The 27,458-nt window shown below is 38.8% G+C and overlaps 2 protein-coding genes across 7 annotated transcripts in view; one reads left to right on the top strand and one right to left on the bottom strand.

The window, feature by feature from the left end:
• vav2 (vav 2 guanine nucleotide exchange factor) overlaps positions 1-26,144 on the top strand; it is a 178,092-nt gene extending 151,948 nt beyond the window's left edge. The window contains exons 10-31 of one of the 5 annotated variants that reach the window (XM_052588370.1): positions 914-1,013; positions 3,198-3,293; positions 3,998-4,066; positions 4,251-4,337; positions 5,646-5,731; positions 5,811-5,943; positions 6,356-6,370; positions 7,748-7,857; positions 7,948-8,049; positions 9,344-9,432; positions 9,584-9,597; positions 9,825-9,846; positions 10,139-10,266; positions 10,595-10,663; positions 10,844-10,905; positions 11,237-11,353; positions 11,457-11,544; positions 12,472-12,595; positions 14,210-14,296; positions 14,566-14,720; positions 14,812-18,381; positions 23,309-26,144. In XM_052588370.1, the coding sequence (XP_052444330.1) occupies positions 914-1,013; positions 3,198-3,293; positions 3,998-4,066; positions 4,251-4,337; positions 5,646-5,731; positions 5,811-5,943; positions 6,356-6,370; positions 7,748-7,857; positions 7,948-8,049; positions 9,344-9,432; positions 9,584-9,597; positions 9,825-9,846; positions 10,139-10,266; positions 10,595-10,663; positions 10,844-10,905; positions 11,237-11,353; positions 11,457-11,544; positions 12,472-12,595; positions 14,210-14,296; positions 14,566-14,720; positions 14,812-14,859 (1,801 nt within the window). In that variant the 3' untranslated portion in view covers positions 14,860-18,381; positions 23,309-26,144. The remainder of the gene's footprint in view (positions 1-913; positions 1,014-3,197; positions 3,294-3,997; positions 4,067-4,250; positions 4,338-5,645; positions 5,732-5,810; positions 5,944-6,355; positions 6,371-7,747; positions 7,858-7,947; positions 8,050-9,343; positions 9,433-9,583; positions 9,598-9,824; positions 9,847-10,138; positions 10,267-10,594; positions 10,664-10,843; positions 10,906-11,236; positions 11,354-11,456; positions 11,545-12,471; positions 12,596-14,209; positions 14,297-14,565; positions 14,721-14,811; positions 18,382-23,308) is intronic. The other 4 variants (XM_052588371.1, XM_052588372.1, XM_052588373.1 and 1 more) reach the window with 4 other exon arrangements.
• dnai1.2 (dynein, axonemal, intermediate chain 1, paralog 2) overlaps positions 1-27,458 on the bottom strand; it is a 230,406-nt gene that overhangs the window by 185,008 nt on the left and 17,940 nt on the right. The window contains exon 18 of one of the 2 annotated variants that reach the window (XM_052588381.1): positions 25,543-26,603. The exons of the other annotated variant lie outside the window; for it this stretch is intronic. Within the exon in view, the coding sequence (XP_052444341.1) occupies positions 26,523-26,603 (81 nt within the window). The 3' untranslated portion in view covers positions 25,543-26,522. Of the gene's footprint in view, positions 1-25,542; positions 26,604-27,458 lie in introns of those variants that run through there. 2 annotated transcript variants of the gene reach the window in all.

Raw genomic sequence — 27,458 nt, 5'->3', positions numbered from 1 at the left:
GCAGGGGAACACCCTTTTCAGCTCAAGAGTTTCAGTTAGTTTCGCACTCATTACAGTAGCAGATCTTAACGGGTGGCTTGGATGTCAACATATAGAGGTGTGACACTTGGAGGCTGAATTGCAGACCAGATTGTAACACTTCAGAGACCACACTTAATGAGCTGGATTTGAGTTGATCTTCATCCTTTGATTCATTCAACCTCATCCAGATGTATTTTGCCTTAAAGGATAATCCAGTTCGGATTTAGATAAAATGTATCTTGCTTTGATCTGACCACTTTTCTTCTAGATTTCATCTTTTTTCTTTGGGGTTCTATAGGATTACAGGCAATTTCATTCTTCTGATCAAGGATAACTAAGTAATGAGTATTATAAAGTGAAATTGGTTTAACCAAGAACACAGTTAAGAGGCAGGCAAGCTGAGAGCATCCAAGGGATTGAGCTTGCCAACTGTGCCGGTGTCCTACTTAAATCAGAGGCAGAAATCTGTGCCACACGTGGGACCATCATCTAGACGAGATGACTTTGAGCTGCTTCCAGAATGTGCTGATCACTATCAGGAGTCCATTGTGAAATCTAATAAATGTGTCTTGATGTTCTCAGGGGCCCAAATTAACTTATAAAGAGAGCACAGCAGATATAGGTCTATAATGAAATTATGTAACACTAACTATCTGTTTATCACATGTAGCACAGATTTATTTTTAATTTTTTTTAATGGTTTCAAAGATTTAGGTAAAACTGAAAATAAACCTAAAAATTCTATAATTTTTGTCTTATTTACTGACCAAACCCAAATTACAGTACATCTGTTGTTTTCTATTTAATGAAATCTGTTACTTTTGTATGTTGAGTCTGAGTATTGAATGTCATTGCAAAGTCTTTGTATCGATCTGTGATCTTTCTTTTGTAGACTGCTGATCTACGGCCAGTACTGCAGTCATATGGAGAACGCTCAGAAGACACTGGATGAGCTGATTGCCACACGGGAAGATGTCAAATGTAAAGTGGAGGTATGCTCTTCACTTTTCTCTTGTACATTCTTAGTGTCTGTGGCATATTGATGTTTCAGGTATGCAGTGTTGTACATATACACAAGCATTAATTATTTGAAATATTATTTTGTTTAAAGAAGTTTCTTATGCTCACCAAGGCTGCATTTATTTAATGAAAACACATTAGAATAGTTATATTGTGAAATATTATTAAAATTTAATATAATTGTTTTCAATTTAATATATATTTGTTTTTCTGTCCATTCTATTTCTTTGTTGGCAAAGACAAATTTTCAGCAGCAGCAACTCTTTACAATTGTCAGTTTGTTAACTTTCTTTTAATAAAATAAAGTAATAATAACACACACACACACATGTATATATATTCAGTGTGCTTTTTACTGCTGGGACTGGATCACTGAGTCAGTGTGAACCGACGGCTGAAGGTCTTGAATCTATGGCAGCTTTCATTGGCCAAGGCCCGCCCATGAGGCCATTTGTCCGACATGTCAAACAAACAATCATAGTTTGTTTCGTTTAGCGTCATATTTCGGGGTGTGGAAATGTCACACAAAAACAGACCGGTGAGTAAAACTCTCGGACGTATTTTAAATATTCTGTGCAGCGAACTTTAAATATTTGACATTTTTGAAAATCCAGCGTTTAGGTGATCCTTATAAGCATTCGTCGTCACAGTTGTCAACTCGACGGCTTTGTTCTTTCATGAGGTGGTTTAGTGCCACAGCACTTTTGTTTCTAGGCAGAACGTTAAAGAACGTGACACAAACATCTCCCGGAAATCCTGTAGAATTCAACCAATCCGATGACGACTTTGACACTCCTGAAGCGTTTCCAATTTTGTGTCCCATATGCATCAGACGTTTAGCCACCGGTCCATGAGTGGGACGTCTGAGGCTGAGACTAGTGTGAACTGAATCAATCTAATTAAAAAATAATAATAATTATGATTCAAGCATGTTTTTGTGAACTGGATTAATTAAATGTCTTTAAAATTTGAAAGCTCCAGGACACATTTAATGTTTTTGCAGTAAAACAATGTGTGTTCCAAGGCAGTAGTGTGCATTTGAAACATGAGGTGATGTAATTTTTTATCCTTAAGTGAATTAATAATGCTCAAAATCTACTAAACAACATGCAGGTCTCTCTGACTAAAACTGTACTTCTCATCAGCGACACCGCCTCAAAGAGACTCTTTTAACAGCTCTTTCTCCCAGAGGCCGCTCCAGTGGTCAGCCCCGGCACTGCGTTCCCTCAACAGACTGCTGTTGACAGTTTTGGGACATGAACTAATTTTGCTCTCCTAATGCTGCTCAGGACTGCAAAGACTACAGTGCTGTTTTTGTGCCTGCCAGTCTGAGGCAGTGTGGCTTACTTGAATGACTCCAAAAATAAAGACTGGCAAAAGAAGCCATTATTACCACATGGGAGTGAAGGAGATTACAGATGAAATCACAGCAACCGAAATTCTAGGCATGCTTGTTGACAAATTCACCAAATTATCGTCCTTTTATCTCACACACAAGAAGGGCCCTGTAATTGGGTTCAGTCCATTCAGTGCGTGGTTATGAGACCTCTTGGAAAGAGACGAGTGGCTCTTGTAGTGGATTAGTCAGATATCCTTCATAAGGAGGGACGTGGAGTCACTGTTAGTCATAGAGATGATGAACCTCTCCCTCTGTCTACTCTGACTGTCAAGCGTGACCTTTGAGAAGTCTGTCCTCATTGCCTGCTTGTCATTTGAGAACAGGGAGGATAAAAATGAAGAGATTAACACATAAAGTGACGACCACTAATCATGCGGAGGAAAAGAAAACATTTGTTTATATACAGTTCTAAATAAATGTTCTATTTACCTAATAAATATTTCTGGTCTTATTGTGTGTGATTAGGAACAATCAAAGCCCGTTTCCATCTCAGAGTTAAAAAAAAAAAAAGATAATTGTAATAATTTGGAGAATAATATCACTAACCAATAATATCACAAATCCAGTCAAATCTTAATGGATAAAATCAAGTTCCCTTTTATTATTTAATTATTTTTAATCTTACAAAATATGTCACGTTCCAGAAAGCCTTGTCATCTTGAACAATTATGTCTTGTTAAATTCCACTTGGTTTTTATTTGTTCTGAGATTTTCCTTTTTAAAACTGCTGACCTGTTGAAATAATCTTCCCCTGCAGGAGTGTACCATGAAGGTCCAGGAGGGGAAGTTTAAACTTCAGGATCTCCTGGTGGTCCCTATGCAGAGGGTCCTCAAATACCACCTTCTGCTTAAGGTGAGAGCCACCATCAGCATTACTATAAGCTCATTAAGCAACCTGTTCAACTTCCATTTATTCCAATTTAAAGTTTGAAGACAGCAGTACCTTGCAAACCCCCAAACCCTATAAAACATTCAGATCATTTTACCTCATCCAACAAGACCCATGTGGCTCTCTACTCTGCCCAGCCACTGCTAATAGAGATCATGTATAAAACAGGACGCCCTGCATGATACAAACCATCATTAATTCACAACACGCATTAATTATGTATACGGAGAGAAAGACTGTGACGTGTGACAGACGGCCAGGATACATCGGTGAGGGAAGTGAGCATTGGGAGGTGGATACAGTGACACTGTTGAAATCAGCCATGCTTAAATCATATTATCCGCAGCCCATTTCATACACTCAAACCCTGGGTTGCTGTGTAGCCTGTGTGTGAGTTGTTCTTGAGATTGCTTGTGCTTGTTTATTCAAAAGTTTGCTAATTCTAACTAGACCTCCTTATTTTAGGGACATCCACATGTGATGTCCTCAGTTAAAAAAAATATATTTTAATATTTTTTAGAATTGTAACTACATGCATTCAATCAAGCATTTCACGTTCAAATATATGTAATTTCTTTACCCGTTATAATAATGTATTTTTAGAGTGAAATACCACCATAAACAGGCACAAGTCTTGCATGACTTATCATTATGTTATCTGTCCACAGGAGTTAGTAAGTCACTCTATGGACCGCCCAGAGAGACAGCAGCTTAAAGAGGCACTAGAAGCCATGCAGGTTTGAACTCTTTTATGACCATCATATACACATAATAGCCTAATAGAGTGTACGATGTCAATAAATGGGATGTAATATAATTATCTCGAGCATAATGTTTAATGTGCAATTATCTCTGGGACTTTTGGGGGATGAGTGGCTTGGATTTTTATTGTTGCCTTTGTCTGTCTGTCTGACTTTGAAGGACCTGGCAATGTACATCAATGAGGTGAAGAGAGACAATGAAACCCTGAAGAAAATAAGTGAATTTCAGAGCTCAATAGAAAATCTAGTAAGTGTTCATGAAGTTGTGCGATACACTGGCATGATGTGAAAAATGCAGAAAGAGGTCCTACATTAAAGGCCATTAATAATGATTATGTCGCTGTTTGTTAGATATTTGCCTGTACATGAAATGATATCCAAACATTTAATTCATATTCAGTGGCCTACCCCTTTCTGTTGAGGTATCCATATCATTTTCAATTCAGAGAACATGGACTCAATATTTAAGCATTTTTATATAGACTCTAATTCATGGTGGCTTCACAAAAAGCTTCTATGAGGTTTGCAAAAATATAGTTGGTCCCCTCGACTGTGTGAATTGAAAGACTTATGATGTCTGAGAATGTGCACATTTCAGCATTCTGGCCAATACCTCTTTATCCCCAAACATTTAGTTTTTTTACAAGCCTCCACCTGCCCCCCCGTCTGTCACTTCTGTTCCATAAATAAATCCTGAAAGCCTCCAGGCCACGAGCACTGGCAGGATGTATTTAGGATTGTGTTTAAAAAGGAATGAAATCAGTGTATCCTCTCCCGGTAGCTAATGTAGGAATAAGTGTATCAGCTCTGGTTTATTTATGTGAGGGTCTGTGGTGCAGATGACGCCCGCGGCTAAACATCAATGAGCCAATGAGGCATTGCACTTACGGACAAAAGACATACACTGTGGACTTTGCCTTTAATAGCTCCTAATATAGCAGCAACTGTAGCATAATAGCCTCTATATACAGTTGCTTGTATGTATGGTAGTATGTACCTTTTATTTGACAGTAGCATCAAAGAATATTGCGTAAAGACATATTCTGTTTCTACAATATGCTGTTTTTCTCCCATTTTAAAGCAACAGTTGATATATAAACTAATGTTAAATAAATATTACAGAAATGTTCTTACAATAACAAAAACAGTATGGAGCTGTATTGAAATATTTTGCAATAAAGAACTCTTTTGACATTTTTTTCATACAAACAAATGATCAGAAAACAACACTGACTCACAAGGCAAGAAAATCTAAACCAAAACCTTTAATGTGCTTGAAAAAAAGCTTTTGGACCAAACTTTGAGGAAAATAATCATTGGTTTTGCTTGCAGAATTTTTCTTGGGATGCAAACTAAAGATAAAAAATTATCCCTATAGCTATCCATATTTTTGCAATTCCATTTGATGCATTTAAATTGTACTTATATTTTCCTGTAATATATTCCATATTGCAAACAGGGACAAGTGACACTTAAATGTATGTCACGAAGTAATTTATATGTCAGTAGAAGTGCATTAACTGCGTGTGTGTGTGTGTGATTGCGTCATTCACAGCAGGTGAAGTTAGAGGAGTACGGCAGGCCGAAGATTGATGGAGAGATTAAAGTGTGCTCTATAGTTAACCGAACCAAACAAGACAGGTACGACTGCACATTTATTACGTTTTCATATGCAACAAAAACAAATTGTGTTATCTTTTTTTCTGTTTTCTGTACCTAGATACATCTTCCTGTTTGATAAAGTTGTTATTGTTTGCAAGAGGAAAGGATATAACTACGAGTTAAAAGAGATCATCGAACTTCACCTCTACAAGATGTCCGATGACCCTATGAATAACCGTGACATGAAGAAGGTGAGAGGCCTTTGATCCGCCAGCCATCAGGCCTGTTTCAGAATAAATATACCTGATTATATTGCTTCTTTCAAATTGATTCAGTCAATTACATTTATGTATTGTGTGTCAATGATGCAAAGGCAAATGGGACAATCTGATCGTTTGCTTGGTGAATAGCACAGATGGATTGCTTTCATTATACTTTTGTCCTTGAGTGGTAAAGCATGATGCTCATAATTTCAGCCAATCAGAGGTGATGCACTGCTCTCTTTGGTGCTCTAGCATGTGTATGTAAATGCAGAGAAGCCAATGCATTCTCCATAAATCTAACAATCAGGAATTTTTGCATGTATATGAGAATGCATGTGTAACTGGGTCTCTCTCTCTCTCTTTCTCTCCTTTTCTCTCAATCTCTATGCATGCCCACCAGTCGAGTGGAAAAATGGTAAGCTGAATGCTCATGTTCTCTAAGCATTGAGGTGCTGTGATTGTGCCGTACACTGATCTGTTTTCTATCATTTCAAGAGTTCCACAGCAGCTTTACACTGCCAGAATGTAATCATCATGTTTACAAATTGACGATTTAAGATTTTCCAAAGATGTCCTGTAGAATCCACTTCACATTTCAAGATGTTTTTTTTAGGGTTAGTTCCAAGACTCAGCCCCCTGCTTTCTCTCGTAAAACCAACGCAGAAGTGACTTAAACTGTAATTTGTCAACTGGCCGCTTGAGGCTGGCTGTAGAAGGGAGTCAATCCCATAGACTCCCCATGTTAAAATGGCAAACTTTACAGCAAGAAAAAACATGTTTACAGCCTTGTTCAAATAATGATATTGGTCATTATAGCTCATTTTGCCCTTGATGACAACTGTGAGGGGGTGAAGTTTTTTATAACACATCCGTTTAAATTACATTAAGCCTTAAAGTTCTGCATAATTGAGGGCTTGGCCACTCAAGTGACAGGTGGATTGCCGCTGCTCACACTGTCGTTGAGTTAGGTGAGCATGGCTTCACAACCAGCTCCTGCCTTTTGGCTCATTTTCGATTATCCAGGAGTGACACGCTGCCAAGATGGCGACAGCCCGCTCCGCCCTTCAGAAAACTGCGGGTGACATCACGGACACTACATTCATATTTTTATACAGTCTATGGTTACTTCAACCATAAATGAAAATTGTCTTCATTTACTCACCCTCACATTAATCCAAACCTTAAATGATTTTTTTTTTCTGTTGAACACAAAAGAAGATATTTTGAAGAATGTTGCTAGTAGACATTGACTTCCATATCATTTTTGTCCTACAATGGAAGTCAATGGCTGCATTCTTAAAAGTATCTGTTTTTGTGTTCGGCAGAAGAAAGAAACTCATACAGGTTTGGAACAACTTGAGGGTGAATAAATGAAAAGAGAATTTTCACTTTTGGGTGACCTATCCCTCTAAAGACCCCATGTCCAAGTCAAATTAGAGTTTTGTGACCTTTTAGTTCACATCCAAAGCTTTAAGGGTCTGTGTTAGTATAGCAATGACAAAATGAAATTCATATTTAGCAAATATACAATACCATGGAAAAGTTTGGAGTCAAAAGTTTGGAGTCAAAAAACAAATGCTTTTTAGAAATGAGAGTGATCCTCTGACTAATGCTGTAGATTAGGAGTTAGTAAATTGTTGTTAACAGTATGACGTAGCTAAAACCTTTTGGCTGTTTTCAAAAAGTGAGGACAATAAAAATGCCCCATCAAAACAACCTGTTTCAATAGCAAATTCTGTCTATTTCCGTCCACCTCCCCTTCCTTAATCAACCATCTTCTCTCCACCCACAGTGGTCCTATGGCTTTTACCTGATCCATCTGCAGGGGAAACAGGGCTTCCAGTTTTTCTGCAAGACAGAAGACACCAAGCGGAAGTGGATGGAGCAGTTTGAGATGGCCATGTATGTTAGAACCGCATCACTGTCAGAATTACACAGTGCTTTGATTTTTTGATTGCCATATAACACTGATTTGATTATTAATCCACACAGGTCAAACATCAAACCCGAAAGAGCTACCGCCAACCAGCATAACTTCCAAATGCACACGTTTGAAAAGAACACCAACTGCAGAGCCTGTAAAATGCTGCTGAGGTGAGGGCTCACACACACAAATGCCACTTCTCTCTGAAATTACAGAGGCAGCTCAAGAGACGGGCTTCAACCCATGTTACTAGGCTACTGGTCTGACCTCTATTACATGAACTGCTTCACTGATTGGTTGTATTGACTGTGAACTCGTAGTGCACTGACCTAAATTTTCCACTCTGCAACACAGGTCAGTGTGCACAATGGCTGCTAATTATAACAGCTCTGCATTTCAATCTGTGTGCAAACTGGCCTGGGATTAGTTTGGATGTTGAATGTTGCCGCTTAGTTGTGCTGACACACGGAGTCACATGGGGTGATTGTTGTGGTTGTGTTAATGCATGAAATGTTGGCTTCCAAAGCAAGCATCACTGTTACAGTAGCTGATGCCTAGCATCTGAACAAGCCTCTAAATAATAGGGACAACCTTAGTTCTGTGAACATTATTCATGCCTGAAATTGTGTCTTGTTGAATTGTAAGCAATAAAATGCATGATTTTGGATCCACCTATGGCAAAAAAAATAAATTTGAGGTCAGGACCAGAACATAATTGGTTTAAGATGTTGTGCACATTACAATTGGTTTTCAAATACAGTATTTTTAGAACTGACTGTCCATACTATCAAGTGATAAAATCAGTTTCAGGCAGTGTTATCAATATCTAATGTATCTGTTATAATAATGATGTTAAGTTTAAGTGCAAAGCCAACAGAAAACAGCTTGGAGTCATCATTGACCAAGAGGATATAAAACTGGAAATGTAGTTGTGTTCAAAATCTCTGATTTGTTCACTATACACTACATAGAGAGTCACAGTTCACTATAAGAAAGACTAAGTAAAAATGAGTAAATTAGTTAAAACAGGCATCTAAACATCAGCATTCAGTATGTTCTTGCTGTTCAGACTACCAAAAAAAAAAGGATTGCAAAAGAAATCTGTTTTTTTGTCCCATGTCTGAACATACAGTAGATATGCAGCAAAAAACAGAGACTTGTTGGAGGGCTCTTTAGATATGGACCAGCAAACAATAACCCAAAAACACCTTAGTAACTGCTTAGCAAATTCTTTGGCAACAGTTTACTGTACAACGCCCTAGCAACATAGTGCTGTTATGCATGGGCAAACATCATTCAAAGCCATAATAAAATCTAGTTGTTTGGATGAATTTGATCTTCAGTAGGACCTCAGGAAATGAAGACAATGACATTTTTCATTGGTCGTTCCCCTACAGTAGCTGCCTTAAGATTCAGACAATTTATCATCAGCATGCGTCTCTCACTCTATCATTTTTTCTCTAGGGGTATTTTCTACCAGGGATACTACTGTGCACACTGTGGGACTGGTGCCCATAAGGAGTGTCTGGAGGTCATTACCATCTGCAAAATAAGTGAGTCTTTAAATAGAAAGCTGCTTCTCTAAGAACTACATGTATATTACATCTGCCCTAATTAAAGAGGTCAGACCACTGACCATGCGCTCTCTTTCTCTCTCTCTCTCTCTCTCTCTCTCTCTCTCTCTCTCTTTCATTATTATTTCAGGTCCTCATGATTCGGTGAGTTTTTAGTACCCTGTACTAATAAACTTCCAGCTCTCAGATAAATGAATAATACTCTCTCATTGACTTGAACCAAACTTTACTTCTCGATTTAATCTTAAAGTTTGTCGTTAACTTTGAAAAACACTTTAGGGATGTCTTAAATGAAGCCTGATCTGCTTATATAACAACTATGTTACACTTTGAAGTGAATTAAATCATAAATTCCCCTCTGTCTTTGACAGGAGCCAGGGCTTGCACAATCAGGTAAAAATATGAGTAAAATGTGATTTTTCTTTGATGCTAATGTGGTTATGTCAATATGAAAAATTTTGATACTGTGCACAGCTTCAGGCTGTTAAACGGAAATGGACCTCATTCAGAGCATATGCGTTTAAGAAATTATACATCAGCTATCTGCTGCCATCTAGTGTATAGACTAGTTAACGCATGCAGAAAACGCAGACTGTGGGTGTGTTATAAGAATATGAATTATAAGCATCCATGTACTTTATTCTTTGTGCAGTTATAAGCTTTTTCCCCCTAATGCGTTCTAAAGGTCCAAAGATGGTGGCCATAAGAAATTACCATGGTACCCCTGCCCCACCAGGAAAGATGCCTCTCTGCTTTCAGACAGGCGAAGTCATTGAGCTCCTGAAGGGAGATCCAGACACATCATGGTGGGAGGTATGATATTATAAAATTAACATTTGCCATGTTTACATATATAACCTGTTGCAAATTTTACCCTTTCTATGTGCTATATTATAGTAAAAATAGCTGTAATCTTTAAATGAAGTGGAGTAATTAGTCAGTTTGGCCTGTCTTAGAAATGATAGCATGGTTTTAAATTGTTGAAATTGATGTTTGTTTTTTATTCACACGCCATTAACAGGTTGCCTTTGAACTCTGGTCATACTTAATGCAGTTTGTGAACCAGATGTCTTGGTTCTTTTGGGCTTGATTTTCTTACTTCATTAATCTTTACCTTTCAATCATTGCATTTTCGTCTCAGGGCAAACTCAAAACCCAAAAGACTGGCTTCTTCCCCAGTTCCAGTGTGAAACCATGTCTAGACCCAAAGGTACAGGTTCATAAAAGTAAATTCAAATCATTTTAACATACATTTTTCTTAAAATATTCCTAATATTTTCTTTCTCCCAAATATATACATACTTAAATATTAGGCTGTGTTCTTCACTATTAGATATTAAACCAGCCCTTGTTGTCTCAAATCTTTTTTTGATGGTTTTCTTCTCTACAGCCTTTCCAGACATTTTCTAGCCGTCAGTCCTCCAGAGAGACAGATTACTTCGTTTACCCCTGGTATTTCATCCATTGATTTTTCCATTCTTACCCTTTACATTACCAAGATACTATAAGATCTTCGTTGTTTATAATACACTGTTCAGTCTCATATTATATGTTAATAATACAATTAACTATACTACTGTCATTTTATCTAGTGAAATTTGCATTGAATTACATGTGTCATAAGTAGAATCGATGATGATTGATTAGCTTTTGTCTAATTGTGAGGCATGTTAAACCTTTATTGTCTTTTAATGAGGTAACGACCTCTGTGAGAGTTGCTATAATGATGTACAGGGTATTGAACGGTCTCATGAATGAGGTGTGTTTTCCCTCTGGGCTTCAGGTTTGCAGGAAACATGGAGCGACAGCAGGCCGACAACCTGCTTAAGTCTCACATCAGCGGCACCTATCTGATCCGAGAGAGGACGGCGGAGGCAGAGAAATTCGCAATCAGCATTAAGTGAGTATTACAGGGAAGGCATGTATTCACGTCAATAATAGAGCATTCTGTCTTTCGTCTTTTAGTATTTTGTCAATCACCATTGCTATGCATCTTTTAACAGATTTAACGATGAAGTGAAGCATATTAAAGTTATTGAGAAAGACAACTGGATTCACATCACAGAGGCAAAGAAGTTTGATAGCCTCCTGGTAAGAGAAATACTTGTTAATGTAAGTTAAAGGTATAGTGAGATTTGATTATGCTTGCAGGGTGAAGACTGCACAATTAACTCCCTTTATACATACATCTAAAGTACTGATTTCTTTGCAAGGTTTACGTTGTACATATTTTCTTATACGGAATAAAAATATCATTCTTATTTAATACGTATTGTATTAAATATACACACTACCATTCAAAAGCTTTAGGGTCTATAAGATATTTTTTTGTAAAGAACATTTATTCAGCAAGCACATATTCATTTGTTTAAAAAATGTGTTTTCGGTTTCGAATAAATGCTGTATTTTTTAACTTTCAATTCATCAAAGAATCCTGGAAATAATACCTTTATCCTTATTTCCACAAAACAGTTAAGCAGCACAACAGTTTTATAACGTTAATAACAGTTAGAAATGTTTCTTGAGCACTAAATCTGCATACAAAAAGGATTTCTGAAAGATCAAGTGGGACTGGCTGCTGGAAATGATTAATAAATGCAGCATTGGTGAGCATAAGTGACTGAAAAATTCTTTTTAAAAACCACACTGACCAAACTTTTGAACAGTAATGAATTTGTGTATGAATCTAAATCTAAAAAGAGTGTTAATGTCATTTGAATATGTGAATACTAAATTGTTAATGTGAAATTTTTTTTTTTTTTTTTTTTTTTGTCTGTCTATAGCCATATGCTGCACATCTGTGTCATGCTAATTTAGCTCTGATGTTGCATTTCACATACACGGAACCAAAGCCTAATCTAAAACTTCATAAAACTATAACTTTTTAGTTACACATTGTAGTTTACCAAACACTGGTATTTCTTCTAGAAATGCAGTTTCACAATATGTTTCTATGGATGAAAACACATTGAACATCAAAGTGCTGTAAGTAACTTTAGACATGTTACTGTGTTACAGGAGCTTGTGGAGTATTATCAGAGTCATTCACTGAAAGAGAGCTTTAAGCTGTTGGACACGACATTACGGTACCCTTACAAATCCAGGGAACGCTCAAGTTCTCGCACCAATACCCGTTCACCAGGTAAAGCAGCTTTTTATCTCTCTCTTTCTTCCGCTCCCTTTCCCTCTTCCTTTTTTTATTCTCACTCTTCTTGCTTGTTCTTGCACACATTTTTTTATTGAGCCCCTACCAGTCTGGCGAGCAGCCTTGCACAATCTTTGGACACGCTCTGGAAGCCTGAACAAACAAACGCTGCCAGCTGGTCCCGCCCTCACATTCTGTATGCCCCGCCTCCTGGTATTTCAAATGTCAGTCATCTTAGGCATGGTTGTCAAGGAGCCGCCCACTCTGGCTGAAGCTGGGGCCTGACTGAGACTTCTGGCTCCTGAGGCCAAATTTTCCTCAGCCAGTTGAATAGGTTCAAATAAACAGATGCTTCATTAGATGTATTATAAATGATGTGCCTTTGTTCATTTTCCAGTCAAGCTTAACTGGTGTTCAATGATATTTTTATGCAAGTGCGTAAAGACAATGTCTGTTTGTGAGGGGCTGAAAATATGCCTTGAAGATCTCCATATGCAACATGAGAGCTGCTTAAAGGAGCCATTCAGCCAAATTTTGTTATTCACTCGCGCTGATGTTGTTTTAAACCCATGTTACTTGCTTTTTCCATTGAACGGAAAAGGACACTGAATGTTCACTGTGTTCTTTTTCGTACATTGAAAGTAAATGATACACATACACTAGCGTTCAAAAGTTTGGGAACGGCAAGATTTATTTTTTCATGTTTTTTAAGACTCTTTTGCTCATCAAGGCTGCATTTTTTGCAAGTCTCTTTTTGCTCATCGGAGCAGCTGTGGCCTAATGGTTAGAGACTTGGACTAGTTACCCGAAGGTCGCCGGTTTGAGTCTTTGTGCTGGTAGGAGTTGTAGGTGGGAGGGAGTGAATGTACAGCATTCTCTTCCACCCTCAATACCCATGGCTGAAGTGCCCTTGAGCTAGGCACTGAACCCCCAGTTGCTCCCCGGGCGCTGGATCTATAGCTGCCCACTGCTCCGGGTGTGTGTTCACTTCTCACTGCTGTGTATGTGGTCACGACTTTCCTTTTTCACTTTCATTAATTTAATCACATTTTTACAATTTTAAATAACTATATTATTTTTTTTTTATATTATTTATTCTAATAAATACTCCAATCTTCAGAGTCACATGATCCTTTTAATATGCTGATCTACTAATAATATTTTCCTTGAACCAGTGATACAATTTACCATTGATTTTCCATTTAAAAAAACTGTTTTTGTTGTTGTTTAATTAAAAGTACAAAAGAACTAATTTGATTTGAAATATACAGGTCTTTACTGATACTGATGTCCTTGATAAATAAATGTATTAATCTCTTTAGAAAAGAAAATTACTAACGCCAACCTAGGTAGTATGTAGTTTACCTAAAGTATTTTTTTTCCTGTTGAAAAAAATGTGTGTGAATGTCAGAATTCTAGTATCTTTTCACAGAACACAACTACTCTCTCTCTCACACACACACACACTCATACAAACACCTTGCTGATTTTGAAACCATGTCCTTGAATTTTTTTTCTGTTGTGCCCTTCCTCTTTTGTTTGCGCTCTCTCTCACTTTCTGTATGTCTGTCTGTCTCTCTCTCTCTCTCTCTCCCGCACATACTGTCTCAGCAGCCACCTGTGCTTCCTACAACTTCTCCTTCCTCAGTCCTCAGGGCCTCAACTTCTCCTCTCAAAGCTCTGCTCCCTTCTGGTCAGGTATTGCGCTTCTTGCTTGTTTGTGTTCTTGCATCATCCTTGACGCCTTCCCCAATCCCTCTACACACTCATCCCTTCATCTTTCCATGTCTTCCTGTTTGTGTTTTTATCTTCATCTCATTAGTGCTCCAGACATTCATTAAGACTAGCATTAGTCACAGGCTTTCATTCTTTCACATCTCACTCACAGTGTCCTAAAGTGTAAATAAATCTGCTGCTCTTCATCATTTTACATGCACTAATCTTGGGATGTTGCTGGCTTTGTACAGTATTCACACCCAGGGTAGTCAGCACAGCTGTGGCGAGATACAACTTTGCTGCTCGGGACATGAGAGAGCTGTCCCTGCGAGAGGGGGACATCGTCAAGATCTACAGCAAGATTGGTGGAGACCAAGGCTGGTGGAAAGGAGAGGCCAACGGCAGGGTAATAAAGCAAGCAATTGATTCGAAATTAAGCTTTAAATATTACAATGTAAGCCATATAAATGACCATCATTTCCATGTTTTTCATTCAGATTGGATGGTTCCCCTCTACATATGTCGATGAGGAGGGGGTGCAGTGAAACTCTGGGGTCAAAGATCATCCAATAAAATCCACAGCCCTCTGAGGACTCTGATTCCATGGCAACATCTCATGGAAGTCTTTTTCGCTGGAAACATATTTTACAATGAATATTTGTACTTCTCTCTCCTTTCGTCATGTACGAATATGCTTTTTTCCCTTTCTCGGAATGTCTGTGTGATCTCTGTGAAGACATCTGCTACGAGTCTGTCGTTTCTCAGCGCTGAGGAGGAAACTGTGAACAGAGCAGAACTTTGCCTTGAAGTGGCCAAAGGACAAGCATGGCTTTAAGTTTGTAGAGAAATATCTGTAAGGTGCGCTGGGGTATAATGGGGGGTGGGGTTGTATAAAATTATATATAAACATAATTTATTAAAGAGAGATCTATGATTAAAATGCAGTTTTGAACATTTGTTCAACTGCAGCAGCGCAAAGAATATATGAGAGCGGAAAAGATGCACTTTGCATTTCTTTACAGATAGAATTTGCCTTAGTTAATGGTAATGCCTTTAGAGGTGGAGGTAAAGAGATGGATTCAGACTCATCTTGCACATACACACTCGTACATCTGCCCTGTCCAGAATTACGGTGCCTTTTCGTACATGTTCTTCACTTCCAACAGTCTCGTTTTTACAGCTGCAGCGTTAATGCCCTGTTCTGTAGCGGTGCACTCTCATGGCCCTATCCGCCCGTTCAGCTGGACGCTACTCATCCTGAAGACCACAAAAGAGACTGAACATTTCTTCAACTGGAATGAGCAGACGACCAGATCTGCTCATCATCTCACTGGAACGAAGAGGCAGCTAACCGAAAGCATTCGGTCATGACTGGAATGGCTTAGACAATGAAGGATACAAGCAGCATTATGTCTTCCTCTTCCTTCAAGAGGATGCAGTGCAATGGAGTGTCAGGAGGAGGTTCAGTTAACGCTGTTTCTGTGATTTCTTCGTTCTCAGTGGTCCAAATTTGGACTAAAAAGGGAATGCCGAATGCTGTTCTGTGCACTGATTTTCCTGAATACCCAGAGGTTTTTGTGAGATTTTCTTGTTGTCTTCTACAAGCACATTTTGCCATTCCACGTTTCTCGTCTGCAGCCTGCCACATTACTGGTGGACACAACTTGGTGCTACATATTAAAAATTGAAGTTTGAGCAGAATTTTCTTTTATGCTGTTGTGGACAAGGAAACCCACTGCTGAAGAACCTCAGCCATCAAGTGCACTTTATATGTTCAGAGACCTTTTAACACAGGACACCACACTGCACATCTGGACATTAACAATTTCATATTTAAAAACATTTTTTGAAATGTCCCTATTTTTACCTCTGGAACCAGAAAAAGTAAAATCCTTGACACTATGAGCAGCGGCCCTCAAAGTTGAACATTACCTGTAAACTCTGTAAGTGCATGGATGTGTCCCTCATACAGTCCTTGGAGAAAAACCTTTTGCTGTTGCCGGCCATCAGAAATTGAAGCTTTAAATCGAGGTTGGAGAGTGCTAGACTGTAATAATAAAGCATCGGACGTGTGTTACAGTAGCTGCGCTCCAGGCTTGAGGACAGCTGAACAGTGCAGCTCAGGTCAGGGCAGCGCTGGCTTTGGGGCTTAGTACCTGTTTGTGTAGTGGACAAAAAACCCAATGCATGTAGTCATAGATATTACAACTGCTGTCCGTGAATCCTGAAAAAAGATGTTTAAAAAAAATGAAAATAAATTGTCAATTTTTTTGAATGGTCAGTTATTTGGAAACTGAGGTCTATCATGACGGTGTCCTGTTATCATCATACTCTGACAGTACTTCACCGAAGGAAGTGTTTAAATTGCCACCAGGTGGAGCAAGTTACTTGCTTTTCTAAGACAGAAAGCGCCTGATTGATTTTGAGATTAATATTTTTCACTTATCCTCTGAAACAGTTCTACACTCATGTTACATATCATGGCTTGGATTTAAGTACGTGTGACCATCTGTGTGTGATGTCACATCAGTTCTGCTGCCCATCACCATCAATTCTACCATAATAAATCTGTTCTGAAGCTAATTCAGCACCTTGACAGAGGGAGGAAGAAGCATGGCATTTCTTTGTCATAGTTTTATTAGAATACGAAAGATCTTCAGCATGATGAGGATGAGAATTAGCATTGGCACATCCAGTTAAAAGAGATGTCATTGAGAACAGCTTGCGTCATGCCGAACTAGCTTGCTTTTTTCTAATTACCTCAGCTAGGCTGAGATTTATCAGATGATTTATCAGCTGGTTTGCAGACATGAGATTTCCTTGACTCTGATGTGTCTTTATTAAAATGTCCATGAAGAATATTATGTTGAAATTGCTAAAGATCTATCCATCTTTATAGGCTGAGGTTTAAAAAATATGAAAGAAAAAAGCCCAAAACTAATTTTACATATGAAATATGAGCCCATTTAAATATATATTCACTATACTTAATAGACTCATGTCAGTGGAGATACAGGGTTCTGTGAATTAAAGCTGTTCACTCACAAAACAGTACCTTTGTACTTAAATGTTCGTGCAAGCATTGTGTTTTGGACATGTTCTGTTGTATACCATGGCATATCCTGTATTATTTAGTACCATGGTATCTGTTAACAACACTGTACCATGTTTCCACAGTACTTTGTTGTTAATGCTAAAACAATGACATCAGATGTGCATGGCATATTTTCTTTCTTTCTCCTCATGCTCAGATAAAATGCATTCAAAATGTCTGCACTTTTGCCTTAAAGCCGTTGTTTTGTGTTAGATCTGGCATACTTAGTAATATCACAGGATCAAGGATCTTGTATTTAATCCTTTCTTCAATTTCATCTTGCAATTTAACCGCAGCATCAAGGGGTAGTTGTGTCAAACTGGTCCACAGTTTACAGTATACAGAAACCTTTACTAAATTATTTAAACATCAAACAGCTTCTCCTCCATTATATCCTTCATGCTATACTCAACTGGTAAGACATTCATAACTGCAAGAGAGTAGTTGCTACAATATATCTAGAACGACTTGTTTGTTGAGTGGACATTTTGTGATATGATCCATAATTTGCCCAGTAGTCAACAAAATATTTGTTACAGACTATATTGGCAAATGTTTTTCTCTAATTCATGGAAAATGTACATTTATTGCATCTAGACTTGCGTATGTGTGTGTAAGAACTTCTTTTCGGTCTAGATTTTGTACTTCAATTGCGGAATATTTGACCCTTCATTAAGGAGCACTACATTTAGGCGAGGGCGGTGCTTCGGTTGCGCACGGTTCGATGACACGAATGTCTCTCTTCACTTTGGTGTAGAGTTTTGTTAAATCTTTAAATAACTAATATCGATCTATTTTTATCAGTGTGCTCGGTCTCCTAAACGTGATCGCCGCATGTCCTCGTGCGTCCCGTGTTTCAGGGTTTGGCGCGGTGGAGCTCGGCTCGTCTCGTGCTGCTGCTGCTGCTCACACTCATGGATCATCACATCCGGACAGGTACCAACCGTGTCAGCATCGCGCTTGTGTTTGTCGGGTAAGTCTTTAAAGTGCTTATTTGTGCCACGATGAACGAACTGTTAATATGAACCGAAGAAAGTACCGGATGTTTCGTGTTTACATTTTAACCTGCTTTTTGGTTTAATGTGTTTTGTGTATTATTTTCTGATTATGTGTTTCCAAACATGAGTTACCGCTTTTAAAAGGTTTGCTATCGATATAAATGTGGGCGGGTTTTTTTCCGCACGATCTTCTACAGGTAATTGCGTTCAAACAATTTTTACAATAGAAATAAAAAGTCTAAGCTGATATAGTTTACGAAAAAGCTCAAACAAATAAATCAATCGGTTGCTGTGTTTCAAAACCTATAGAGTTGCATAGCCTACAGATCTTAAATGACATTCACAGAGGACACGTTCTGTCTGCGTTGTTATTTATTATTTTCCATATGCACGCGCGTCTGACCACAAGCGTAGCGTTTAAAGGAAGCTAGTTCAACTTTCAAAAACGAGTCTTTAGAGCATGTTTGGTTATTAGAGGCAATGCCTCAAAATGCTGTCTAGGCTATTCATCCTCATTTCGAAACACAAAAATATATTTTAAGTACATTTTATTTGTTTTGTCCATACAATGAACCATATATCACCTATATCGTCTATTGTGTTCCACGGATCGAAGTCACAGGTATTTTTACTCGTAGTCGTGTTATATAAATTAGCTTTAGTCATAGTGTGCAGAGGTTTGAGCGTGAGTAAATGATGACAGATTCATTCCTGAGTGAGTGAACTATCCACCTCCACTAAACTAAACGATTCTCAAAGTGCTGCTATAGGGACCTGACTTATTCAGTACCACCGCCAAAACAGAACGTGCTTGGAGTTTGTCTATTACCGTAGAAGAACAGAGATATGACGTGGTATTTTGATGCAGTCCATAACGCTATATTTAATGTCACGCTTTGCGGCTTTGACCTCTACTCACCTTGTTTGCCATTTGCTCTTTCTAAATGTCAGGGCTCTGTTACTGATTGCAGTAGTTTTCCTGATGATGGTGACAACAGGGCTGTATGTTAACTTTTCTGCACGTTGCTCTGGTGCTACAGACTAGAGGTTCAAAGGTTTGTGGCACAAGCCACACACTTGTAGCACAAGTGTAAAAAACTGTCACCATTTCTGTCAACAACCAGTAGTGCAGTTCATTCATTATGTAAATGTGACATTCTTGTTGAATACAGTTTGGAAAGTGAGAAAAGTATAACTTATTTTTATATACATGTATATACTGACAGCTTAGTAATCTGTGTAAATACATCTATACTGAAATAATGGTTGTAGAATGCTAGTAAATTTCACAAATAATTAACACTTAATTGACCCTTTGCAGGAAGTTTGACTGACAGGAGATCTGACCAATCATGTTCATTCATGTTAATTTCATGCTCTAACTAGTAAAGTGTAAGAGACGATCGGTTCATGTGCTGCTGCCACCTGGACTGAGGCGCTACAGCGATCTGTCAAGACACATTAAAGAACCACAAAACGGCATTTATTGTTTGAATTTCTTTTTTCAAATTGACAAAATTTGAAAGCTGACCCTTCTTCATACCAAAAGTAACCAATCCTGCCTTGTATGTTGGCGTGTTGTCAGTTTCCTCTGTTCCAAGATGTACAGTATTTTTCACTGTGTGAGAATGTGTGGTGTGAGAGCGGCATGGCCAATGGTTAAGTAGCCTATATATATATATGTGTGTGTGTGTGTGTGTGTGTGTGTGTGTGTGTGTGTCACACTGTATAGCCCTGGACAGAGCTTTCCTGCTCAGATGGTCGAGGTTGCTAATGTCGGTGAACTTCTCATAAGCCCTTGAATGACCTGCCAATTCCACGTCTGTTCAAATGTTTTGTGCTGTGAGAGAAGAAATCAGGGAGCAGGCCCAGCACAGGGTGACTGACTCATTGAAAATCATCTCAGATGGATGGCTACCCAGTCATGCATTGAGATCTGAATGAGCTCTGTGCCACTCTGGCTCTGCCTCATGGCTGGATTTGATGGCAGTGCTAAATCCCAGCAGTCAGGATGCTATGATAGAATAGACATACAGCAGGAATGGTGCTGGCGCAGGTGCTGCCAGATGTGCGGCAGTTAGTGAAGTTGTTTGTCAGTATATTTAATGAGTTGTGTTCATGAGTTCATGTTTTTCATAAATTCATCATGTTTCCTTCTTTGCTTGCCTGTCTAGCACCAGCTGTTAAAGTGCATCGTGTGACTTATGCATCTCCCTGACATGTTATTGAATGTGTGGATGAGTAGTCTGTTGCTAACTGCATTAAGCAGTACTCCATTCATTTTCACTGATGCAAAGGAGTTCTTTAAGTCACATTGCTCTCTAATGCTGAATTCATTACCCATTATTGAGCAAAATTGATCATATCTGGAGCTCTTTTTCACCCTTAATGGTTAAATTGAGGATTTTTGTTAATGGCAAGCCAAACACAAGCTTATATAACTAAACACTTATTAGACGCATGCAGTGTTAAAATGTCAGGATGACAGAAATAAGTTGTCTTCACCGTGACCTCTAATTTAAACAGTGCAGGGGAAATCATTAGAACAGCTCCCAGATTTACAATAGAAACCCCCCACCTCGCCTTTACTACAAGCTATAATAACAATCAAGGGGAAACACGCCTCGTGAGGTGTAAAAACACTGACGTTTTATATTATACACCGTGCCTGTGCTGTATGTCAAAGTAAAAACAGGGTCCAAATGAGTAGCTACATAGGAAGACATTGCATACTGAATGTGTTGCATGCAATGTAAGGCATTATTATGAAGCTCTATTTGATATCTCATGCACACCATCATGCCTATGGTTGTTTCCATCTGGCTTTGGAGAGCTGCCGTCCTGGGTAGCAATCTGTGTGATTTGTGCTCCCCCACAATGAAGGGGACATCTATTTCCTGTTCTGCAGCTTGACGCTAAATTGAGTTGGGATGTCATTCAGGGCTCTAGATTGCACCTACACTAGAATGCACCTAATTGCCATAAATGTGACAATAATTTAATCTAGTAGGGAAACTTTGTGTGCATCCATGAGCGGATTTGCCATTTATCTATATGCTAAAAAAAGGCACAAATATTCCTTTAAAATCAAGTGATATTTATATGGCACAACATAGTTTTTGTCTGGAGCCCTGGATGTGTCTCTCAATGTCTGCTGTGTGGATAATCAGACTAATGAAAAAATACATGTGTAAAGAAGGACAGTGTGTTTTATCCATTTGATTTCCCAGCACCCCACACAGTGTTGCCCTTTTTGCATAAGTACGTTTTGCATTTTAAAGTCACAACCCACTTACTTTGCTTGATTACAGCAAACAAACTATGATAAAGAAGGTTAGGAATAAAGTGCCCTTTCATATTTAGTGGCTCAGAGCAGTTTTAGGTATATTAATAAATGAGAGTCACCTCACCTAGGAGACCCTCAGGAGGTTTGCACAGTAATTGTGGAAGCCACCCACTGCTTGCAACGAAATGAGTTCAGGATAACACACTGGCAGCACACACACGTACACACTTCCGCTCAAATGACACCCAGAATAGTACTGCTATTCTCCCAAAGAATCTCGGTTTTAATGTGCCGGCTGGCAGTGTATGTGAACGAGGCATGTTGAGGGTGGGTTTATGGGTAGAAGTCATTGTGTATGGTTGACAAGCACTTTTGTAATAGACTCTTTATGTGGCCTGTGTAATTACACACTGTGTGTTACACTTGCCCCTGACAGCTTTTTAGCATGCCCCCCCCCCCCCCCCCCCCACTGCTCTTTGTCCTTGTCTGGAAATGAGACCTCCGGCATCCCACCATTATTTCCCTCCAGCGAGACAGCGAAGTCTCCTTCTAGCATCGTAAACGCACACAGCCCTCCCTTTACAGCTGGGAGGACAGGCAGGTGATTCATGGTCGTCTCAAAATTAAACTCTGATGATTAGAGGGACGGTAAAGCGCTGTTGTTGTGGATGAGGATAAATAAATAAAAAAAGCAATACATGTTGTTGGAAGCTTCTGAGATTTTATGACAGAAGCAGCAGATATTGGCGAGTCTTCACCCCTGCTGTCAGCACCTCGCTGTTATTCTCCTTCCTTATGTGACTGGACGAAGGTTGATTCGGGTTAGTTGGTAAAGGGCCTTGTGGAGGAGTGCTCTAATCTTAGCTAGATCTAGATCTTAGCTCTAATCGTAGCCCCTAGCAAAACATCTGCTTCTCCATCGAAAAGTGACAAATAAAATGACATTAGGCTGAGTAAACAATGACAGAATTGTCATGCCCATCATATTATTCTGATATAATTCTTAGTTTAAAGAAGGGAATGAATTATTCATGTAACTGTATGTGTGTAAGCATGCTTGTGGAGGAGGAGCCCCTCTTGTGCACAGTTCTGTGCCCCTCTCTACACGGCTGAACTGTGGAGGAGTGGGCCTGCTAGGACTTCCCACTACAGTCTATGAGCTACACAGAAGAGAAATCATTTACTGGCTCAACACATCCTCTCTTATCTCATTTGGTAGTTCACCAGGACTGATTTGAGAATGTTTTTTTTTTTTTTCAGCTGGATCACAAGCATATAGTCTTCTCTATGTATGTGTGTCTCTAAAAGCGATGCCAGATCCATTGTGCATTCAGACGGGAGTTTCAGAGACAGACAGTAACCAGGCAGAGGCTTGTGAAGGCTTCATTGGGCACACCAGGAAAAGAATGAGATTTTAAGGCAGTTCCTTTCTCACGCCACTGACTCATCTGTGAATAATGCCAATGAGCTTCTCGCACCTACAATAGAAAACTGGAACAAAATCTAAAAGCTGACGACATCATTGTGCGGCACACAGAGCAATTTCATTCTGCAGATATGATGAAATACAGTACTGTGATACATGTTTAAAAAGCTTTGTTCTCTCTTTCACATAGGATAGGAAGCCTGAGATGAATGGTGGCGACCGCATTCAAGACCTCATCCAAAAGAAAGCCACCCTGCTGTTTATTTCCATCTACCTCTGAATGTGAACGACGCTGAGTCAGCGAAAGAAGAATAAGTCCACCAGTGAAAGACAGCAATGTTGTGCAGTCATTAAAAGTAATTGCTCTTAAAAATCCTCAGGCTTTGCACTTGATCCATCATCAGACCAGTTTCAAAGTCTTCCTCCAACACCAGAACACAGTGTGTCCTTGATCTGTGAACATAAGAGATGTGAAAAGTAAGACGCACTTGTTCACACAGGATCAGACGATCAGGAGGACCCCTGGGTGACAAATAATGACAGCAGAGTGATGGTGTCTTCAGCAAGCCGGGCTTCACAGGTCACAGATCAGAGCGGTGTCTTCTGGGCCTGACAGCTGGTCTGAGGGAGGGAGGCCGTCTCTGTGTCAGCGATGCAGCTATGTGACCGTGAAGACTCCATCTCCACTACGGGACTGTCCACCGCCGCAGTGGTGGCCATAGCATGTAACATCTTAGTAGCTCTGCTCATACTGATTCTGATATTGATCCTCTGCAAAGCATGCAAGGTTCCCTCCAGTCAGGAGGGTGTCCCGGTGCTGACTCTAGAGAACACACGTCAGAGGAACGAGCAGAGGTGCTTGCTGACGGCATGACGGAAAAAATTAGCGACGGAATGCTGTTTATATTTTGTACTGCCTGCAGCAATCAATTGCAGACTGGGCGACATGGTTTGTCATGAATTAAAACATGATTTCATAGATGTTTTATGCTATTCATAGAGGCCTGCATAAGTGAGGCGTCATGTAAAACACTCGAGGATGAGGAGTGAGTTTGCTGAGCGTGGGCTGCTGGACTGTACCTGAGCTCTCTTATACTGTACCTCTCTGCCTGAGTGTTTTATGTAAAGGTAAAGAGACTCTCAGTCGAGTCATTCAGTAGTGCCTGACAATGTCAGTGAAACACCACACCTGCAGCTAACCAGCTAGCAATCAGTGTTATGCTAATTAACACACAAACAAATAAAAGCTCAAGTGCAAGAATTACATTTTAATAAGAGCTGAATTGTGCTGCTTTGTGTCTGAAATAGACGTTTTAATAAATGCATGTTTTATTGTGGTTGTTTGCTTGTGCAATGGGTCAGAGGAACCGATACACTAATAACATGATAGCATCTTTTCTTGAGAATATCAGAGAAACTTTAATGGTTTAATACATATGTTGCAATATCCATACAATTCTTGGTCTTTTTTCAACATCTTGTAAAGCTATGAGCTACCTTGTTATAGGCATGCAGTATGACTATTTCTGACTGTTCTCACATTTCTAGAGAACCAGACATGCAGCTTTATAAGATGTAAAAAAGAAATTCAAGTAAAATAATGGTAAATCTTCTCCCAACTTTATTGTAATATTGAAATGGACAAAATTCATGCAGCATAAAAACAAAAACATTTTTTTTTTAGACAACCTTTTCTAATAATGCATGTACTGTGTTTGAAATGAACGAATCACATTCAAACTTTTACTGAAAACAGCAGGTTTTGTAGGATGTTATCTTGATCTTATTACCGAAATCACAGCCTGCTTACAAAAAAATGTGCAGGACGCTTTGTGAAGAGGTACAAAAGTAATTCCATGAATTACTGTAGATGTGCCTTGGAATACTGTGAAGGCAACCATCAACAAGTGGGCGCCACAATGACATCGCAAAAAACAGGTTAACTGTACTGATCACTTGTTGCATGTGACAACAATTCTATTCTTCATAATAGCTCAAGCATCTGAGCCTACCGACATTTTTGCCACAACCAAAATGTTAAATGATCCTACAAAACCAAGTAGAACTTCTTGGCCGTGATTTTACAAAGCATCATCCAAACAACAACACACTCACAATAGAGTTGCTCGATTAATCGTTAGAAGACCGCAATTTCGATTCAAACTCCCACGCGTTCATATTTCTAAATGACAACGATTCGTCTGTGTCAATAACAAGATAATATTGGATATTCAAATCTGTGTTTGCACTGCTACTGACGGAGAGAACAGATATCATGTTTAGGTAGAAAACAGCTTTAAACAACCTAACAGTATTATGTCCGACTTACAATCATTCATATTATCACAGAAGTACTGAGATAAATATGTATAGTTCAGTTATTAACACTGATGCCTATGATAGCGATCAAAATGGAGCGAATCATCTTTTGAAAGTAATTTTAATTTCAAATAACATTTGTCGATTACATTGTTGAGACAAGTGACTTAAAAATGTTGTCACTGAATCATTCATTAAAAAACGCTGATCATTCAGTAATGAAAACAAGTGAAGTGAATGAGTCATTGTGTCATTTATTCAAACTTTTTTTTTTATAAATAATTCAAATTAATTAAAGATTTTTTAACAGAATTAGGTGATTGTATGTTATTTTACATGGTTCAGAATTGTTAGAGAATTGTGATCTCCATTTGAAAGAAGAAAACATGATTCTCAAATTATCCAGCTCTAACTTATAATAAAGCATGGTTGTGTACGTATCATTCTATAGGACTGCTTCTGTTCAGCTGAGACTGGGGCAATATCAAGATAAGGACAATCATGTGTAGTGTTAAATACCTTATACATTGGCACAAAACCTGCTGGCCTCCACTAAAATGAAGATGAAGTTGAAATTAATGTTTCATCACAAATTTAAAATCTCAAAAACCAAATCAAAGTCAACAAACATTTGGCTTGAGAAGAAGAACCATGTTTTGTAAAGGCCCAGTCAGAGCCTACACCTATCTAATTTATATATATATATATATATATATATAAAACTGAAATGACATGGGGCTCTTTTGCAAGACTGAAAAAAATGAACAAATCAAGATTTACAAAGGTGATAGATGACTATTCAAAAACACTGGCTGCTCTACTAAAAGGAAAAAGCTAATATTAGCTGAATACTTGTGCATCCAGGATATTTCAAGTCTTACTTTTCATTCTTCTTTCCTTAAAAGTTTCTGTTTGCTGTTACATGAATTGTGTTGGTTTCAGTATTACATTAAAGATGGAAAAATACTTTAACAGAGGTGTGCTGACTTTTATAGCCACTGTATATTTTAGTGTTTGTAATAAATGTGTAGTATTTGCAGTCGTCCTGGTCTTACTGTGCCTCAGTTCTTCTGGTTGTTCCCAGGCTACCTCAGTGAGCTCAACAGTTGCTCCATCTTTGTTATTTCCACCTCCGGCCCCTTCGGCAATTCCTGACCCTTCTTCTCCTGTGGACCAAAGAGAGAAATGAAGAGGACGAGATGAGTCAGCTGCTGGCAGTGAGAGGACTGACCCAGGGGTGCCACAAACACTTCTCAGTGTGAAGCTCCCATTTAAACGTGTTCATCTCGACCGGCGGAGGTAATGAGGGAGGTGTTAGTGCAATGTTATTTCCTCTGTGTGTGCTGTGGTGGAACAAAACCGTCAGAGATTCACTCTAATCTCACATGACATTTGTCTGATAAGTTTTCAGTGACACATTGCTTCCTCGGGGGAGAATAATCAAAGATCACTATGGTTACTGACCATTCTATGATTGTAATGACCTAAACCAGACCAGATGAACTTCTCGGAAGAAATATTCACTTCCACTAATTAAACACTATGTGGTTCCTGTCAATCAAAAGGGGAAATTTTAAGCAATTATGAGTCTGGTAATCACTCTGAGAACATCTGCTAAATGTGCTCAGCAGAATGCTAATGTTCAGATATTCACAGAACTGCAGTGGAGCGATGAATCTTCAATGAGCTTCAATAAGTAGCTCAAGGTTACAGCTATTCATAGAATCCATCAAATACTAACCAGGGAGGGCCATTAGGGAAATACATTTGGGAGATTGAAAAATGTCAGTCAAACAGACTTAAAAATTTCTGATCAACTGGATGATGGCTTCCCCTTGTAAAATCTTTTTTAATTCTGCCCTTCGGAAGCAACAGAAGATACTTGCATGTTTCCCGGAAAACAAATTAAATGCAGTTTACCTTGATCTTCAAATTTAAAAAGTTTCCACCCCTGGATTTTAATGCATTGTGTTTCCTTCTGGAGAATCAGTGAATGTTTGAACCTTTTTTAATAGTTGTGT

The sequence above is a fragment of the Carassius gibelio genome, chromosome B21 (assembly GCF_023724105.1).
Source record: "Carassius gibelio isolate Cgi1373 ecotype wild population from Czech Republic chromosome B21, carGib1.2-hapl.c, whole genome shotgun sequence".
Taxonomy (NCBI): domain Eukaryota; kingdom Metazoa; phylum Chordata; class Actinopteri; order Cypriniformes; family Cyprinidae; genus Carassius; species Carassius gibelio.
The sequence above is the reverse complement of the archived record's forward strand: the minus strand, read 5'-3'. Positions and strand labels throughout refer to the sequence as shown.